At 44.3% G+C, this 5,177-nt stretch overlaps 1 protein-coding gene across 1 annotated transcript; it reads left to right on the top strand.

Moving 5' to 3' along the window:
* Positions 1 to 848: 848 nt before the first annotated feature.
* HMGB3 (high mobility group box 3) lies at positions 849 to 4,423 on the top strand. The gene is made up of 4 exons (XM_009275332.1): positions 849 to 1,006; positions 1,527 to 1,666; positions 2,191 to 2,365; positions 2,927 to 4,423. Exons 1-4 carry the CDS (start codon positions 857 to 859, stop codon positions 3,068 to 3,070), a joined length of 609 nt encoding a protein of 202 aa, XP_009273607.1. The 5' UTR covers positions 849 to 856; the 3' UTR covers positions 3,071 to 4,423.
* Positions 4,424 to 5,177: the final 754 nt, after the last annotated feature.

Raw genomic sequence — 5,177 nt, 5'->3', positions numbered from 1 at the left:
AAAGCCACTTTTGCTGCACACGGGGGTTAATAGGTGCAATTAAATATTAACGTTGTGCTAATAAAAATTAAATTTTCAAACGCTTGAAAAGCTGTGAATAGGAAATATTGCTGCGGGATATTTTTTTTTTTGGGGGGGGGAATAATACGGAAGAGGGGGAAAGAAATACAGCCCAAAAGTTAGCATCATCCTTTCGGTGACTTGCTAATCACATCTTTGCACTGACCACTATGCCTCCAAACATGTGTCACTTGGTGGAGCAAGAGCAAGCGCTGCTCGCCTCGCAGAGCTCCACGGGTCCTATTGTGTTTAAAACTAACCTTTATTTGCACACCTTCTTATATATAAAAGGTCATTGCACTTTTAGGGGGGGAATAATCTGTCCTGCCTTTCTAGCTGGACAGCAGCTGCTAACATGTGAGCTCCAGCTACTAAAGGGATAAGTCATAGCCGGCGCTGTGCATGCCTCTCAAGCCCCAGTGTGGTAGCCAACTAAAATAAATATTCTGTATCAGTTCATATCTAACTCTTAATGGGCACGAGTATGTGTATTTAATAACCTGTCTCCAGTCTTTGGACATGATGTCAATATATATCAATGTAAAACTTAAATCCAGTGACTAGTTTCACTTGGCTCAAGTCTGCAACCCAAGTGTCAAGAAAGAATAAGTTTCTGTATTGGGGATGCTAGGAGGTGTTGGGGGGAAGAAAGGGATGTGTAACTGATGGGACATCACTTCAGGGGATGGTGGGGTGTGTATGTAAATATATGCACACCATATATGTATACACATTCATCCATACATGCATTCACTTGTTATTTTTTTCCCTTTTCCCTCTTCCCTACAGAGTCAAGATGGCTAAAGGTGACCCGAAGAAGCCCAAGGGCAAGATGTCTGCCTATGCCTTCTTTGTGCAGACGTGCCGTGAGGAACATAAGAAAAAGAACCCAGAGGTTCCAGTCAACTTTGCAGAGTTTTCCAAGAAGTGCTCGGAGAGGTGGAAGGTACCTTAATTTGTGACTTCCTGAAGGGGTAACTTCTTGTGGTATCTGCTAGGATGGTGTGCGTGCATCTGAACATGAAGAGAGCCAGTACTGTTTTGGTCTGTGTGCCATTCTTGGCAAGGTGTCCCGGCCATTGATCGGGTGCTGCTGACTCCTGTAATGATTGTGAAGGCTTCAGCCCGGTGTATCCACCCGTTTAGGTGCTTCCACTACAGCCTGGCCTTTTTTCCTGTTCCCAAGCAGTGCCCTTCAGCAGCTACCTCCCTCCAGGCCTGTGTCCTTGAGGAGGACTCTGGCTGTGCTTGTCCCGTTCCCGTTGCTTCGCTCTCACTGAGTATGCCAACTGTGGCTGCGGTCCCCAGTACAGGACCTTCGTCCCCAAGGTGGTCCAGTTAGAAAACAAACAAATTCTGAAACTCCCCTATCGAGTTGGTATGTGTTGGCTTGTTTACTTAAAGTTTGCCAGCTATTGAACAGTTGGGTAATCACAGGTTCGGTTTCTTGTTTTTTGGTTTTTTAGACCATGTCAAGCAAGGAGAAGGCTAAATTTGATGAAATGGCAAAGGCTGATAAGGTACGATATGATAGAGAAATGAAGGACTATGGACCAGCTAAGGGTGGCAAGAAGAAGAAGGACCCCAATGCCCCAAAACGACCACCGTAAGTAACTTTGAGGCATTAAATGCACAAGTATTTGGGTTTGTTTTCACGCCCTGTAATGCAGCTGATAGGTTTCCATAAAGGAAGTAGATGGGGCATACTGTTGGTACAGCAGTATCAGTAATATTCATAGCTTACTGATACCGTCTTGTAAATCTTCTAGGCAGCTTGTAATCTGGAGCATGTAGAGCGCTAACAGGAATTGTCAGTACTTGGTACTCTTAAACTCGTAGTGATGGAAGATACAGAAATGACCAGGTCACAGTGAGACTTGTATAAAGATGAAATTGGCGGGGGGAATAGGCAACACTTGATTAAAAACAGCATTGGGTGAAGGCTGCAGGTCTGGGCCTCAGTAAAATCAAAACATGTTTGGGTTTGTTGGTTTTTTTTTAAGTAAAAAAAAGTGTTTCTACTCGGTGTGTGAGTGCATGTGTGAATGTTGTGGGTGAGGGACGGAGGAAGGGGGTGCTCCCTGGGCGTGCTGCTGCAGTGCTGACTGTCCTCTGGTGCTTCTCCCCAAGGTCTGGCTTCTTCCTCTTCTGTTCAGAGTTCCGCCCCAAGATCAAGTCCACAAACCCTGGCATATCCATCGGGGATGTAGCAAAGAAACTGGGCGAAATGTGGAACAACCTCAGTGATGGTGAAAAGCAGCCTTATAATAATAAGGCGGCTAAACTGAAGGAGAAGTACGAGAAGGTAAGGCTAGTTTTCACTTGTGCCTCTTCCATACCGACTCTTGTGTTGATGTGTTTCTGTAACATAGACCCAGCTAAGATGGCCCCAGCGTAGCGAGCATCTCCAGCTTACAGACCTGTTCTCATTGCGCTGCGTGCTACGTAGCCAAACTTTGTGTATGTTGGGACAGAGTAGGTTAGAGAGCCGCGGGCGGATTCCAGCGCGGAGGGAGAGCTTTCCCCTGGTGATGCGCAGCAGCGGCTGCTTGTGTTGCTCCAGCAAAAGGTTTGCTGTGCTGTTAAAGGAGCTTTGTCCCGTTAGCAGGAAACTTTTAAGAGAGGCTGGGTTCTCTTCTCCTCCTCAAAGAAATAACCATGAACGCAGGGTTCAAGGCCTCCATCATGCGGAGGCAGTTGAGTACGCTTAGGTGTCTGCATACCTGTGTACTACAATGCTGGCTGTCTCCCCTTTCCGGGGTGCAGCTGCGGAAGGCCAGTCTCTTTACGTTAACGCCTGCTGCTGTACAAATGCTGTGTGTGTTTGCTGCTTAGAGCAAATTAAGACATCCCCTTGACTTTGCAGGATGTTGCAGACTACAAGTCTAAAGGAAAGTTTGATGGCGCAAAGGGAGCAGCAACCAAAGCTGCTCGGAAAAAGGTAGAGGAAGAAGACGAAGAGGAGGAGGAGGATGAAGAAGAGGAGGATGAAGATGATGATGATGAATAAAACTGTACAATACTTGTCTCCATGTGAATACCATAGAGTAGGGGAAACACCATAAATGAAGCACCTCTTATTTGAGATGGTGTCTTTTGCCCTTATTAGGCTTAATTAAAAAAAAGAAATTTGGATTCCGATCGCGTTGTAGTTTCTAAAAGTGCTCTAGAAATTGTAACTGGTTTACATGAAGTGGCCATGGGTGTAGTGAGCACCCTGAAACTGTATCAAAGTTGTACATATTTCCAAACATTTTTAAAATGAAAAGGCGCTCTAGTGTTCTCCTAACTCTGTGCACTTTGCTGTTGGTGTAACAAAGCATTTAAAAATGTTTCAAGCATTTTTTTAATTTGTAAGGTGGTGTTACTATATGGTTATTGGCTAGAAAATCCTGGGTTATAAACTGTACATATCTATAGTTTGTAAAAACTAGACAGATTCTTGTGGTACATGCTTAGAGTTATGATGCCTTAGAGGAGCAGTGATTACTCGGAAAGGCTGTACGTTCCCCGGGGTGCCATGGCCCAAAGCATGCACTGTGAGGGTAGATCTATTTACACTACAGTGGGCGTCCATTTAGCTTAAAGTTGTCTTTCTGTATATAGTGAAATAGCATTCTGCTGCCATTCTTAGTTGTGGAAGGGGGTTCAGCTGGCATGAGAAGTGTATGGATTTTTTTAGTTAAGTGCGGTAGTTTTTAAACTGAAACTGTAGACATCTCTTCATCGTCAACTAAGTGAAGAGCCAGTGCAGCAACTGAAGTTCAAAAACACTCTGTACTTAAACGAATTTGCAACGTTCTGTTTTTTTTGTATGTTTAGAATGCTGAAATGTTTTTGAAGCAAAATAAACAGTATTACATTTTTAAAACTGTTCTTGACAACACTCTAAATTTCTGGTTTAAAAGGATCTTGACAACAGCAAGAGGTTCATTTTGAAGTCTGTGGCATCCCTCAGGGCTGGTGACTTAGGAAACATTCTGACTCAAGGATTTAAAAAAAAAAAAAAATAAAAATAAATGGTGGCCAGTCAAAACTGGCTGAATTGAAAGAGATGGCTGCTCAAGCTAATATGCAATCGTAACTGTTTATGGCTGAGTGGCATAAGACGCTATGCAAGTTTGAACTTTATTACTTGAACTTGGGAGCCTAAATGAACATTCATGACGTAATTGTTTGTTTGTGTGTGTATATAGCAGCATTCAGAGATGCAGAGAAAGGTAGGTGGCTAGGAATGAGGCTGACACCATGGAATAAGTATAAAAGCATAGTTTGGATTTTTTTTTCAGTTGTGTTGGGTAAATTTATAGCCCAAATGCATTGCTGTACATATTAAAATGTGCCTTTTTTGTCCTGTGTTAAACTGTTTCAGACTTGTGGTTTTTTCTAGCATCTTAATTCGTGGCAGGAGCCAGGCGCCTAGTCTTAACTCCCTGCTGAAGTAGGAGCGTGGCGCAGGTACTTAGTCTGTGTCCTTTCTCTAATGATGCAAGTTTTAATACGAATTGGGTGCTGTGAGGTGGGTTGGGGGAGCGACGCAGGTCTCTCTTTCCCCTTTGGCTGGCTGTGTCGCCGTCTTGCTGCCTTTCCAAATCCAAGCTGGAGATGTTTTGGAGCCCTTGGAAGGGAAAGGTAATACCTGGTCTCTAGCTGGCGATTCTAACCTCATTTTTCCTTAACGCGGAAACTGCACAAACTGGGAAAACTATAGCACGCCCTTGCTACCCTTGAATTCCTTCCTTGTGCTGGCTGTAGTGAGCAGTCAGTGTTTGCTTGGCAGTGAGGAGGAGATGGGGCTGTGGGGATACTTGAATTAATAGCTGTTGGGCTGCCGTGTGCAGCTGACTTAAGAGGACAGGGTAACAACGGTGGGTATGGGCTGCTGCCACTGCTTCCTTAGAGCCAAACTGCAGATTAATGAGGGCCAGGCTTACAGGCAGTAGCTACTTCTAATGTGGATAAAACTGCTTTGTTGCCTACTTGGGTAGCACATCTGGCTTCCTGTGACTTCTCAACAGCCATAGTGTCTTGGCAAAACAGTCTGATCTAGTGTTGAGATGGACTAGAACCTGAAAGCAAAACCAAGCAAAACTTGGTATCGGATGAAGCAAGCTAAT

Source organism: Aptenodytes forsteri, unplaced genomic scaffold, assembly GCF_000699145.1.
Source record: "Aptenodytes forsteri isolate BGI_AS27 unplaced genomic scaffold, ASM69914v1 Scaffold143, whole genome shotgun sequence".
Taxonomy (NCBI): domain Eukaryota; kingdom Metazoa; phylum Chordata; class Aves; order Sphenisciformes; family Spheniscidae; genus Aptenodytes; species Aptenodytes forsteri.
The sequence above is the reverse complement of the archived record's forward strand: the minus strand, read 5'-3'. Positions and strand labels throughout refer to the sequence as shown.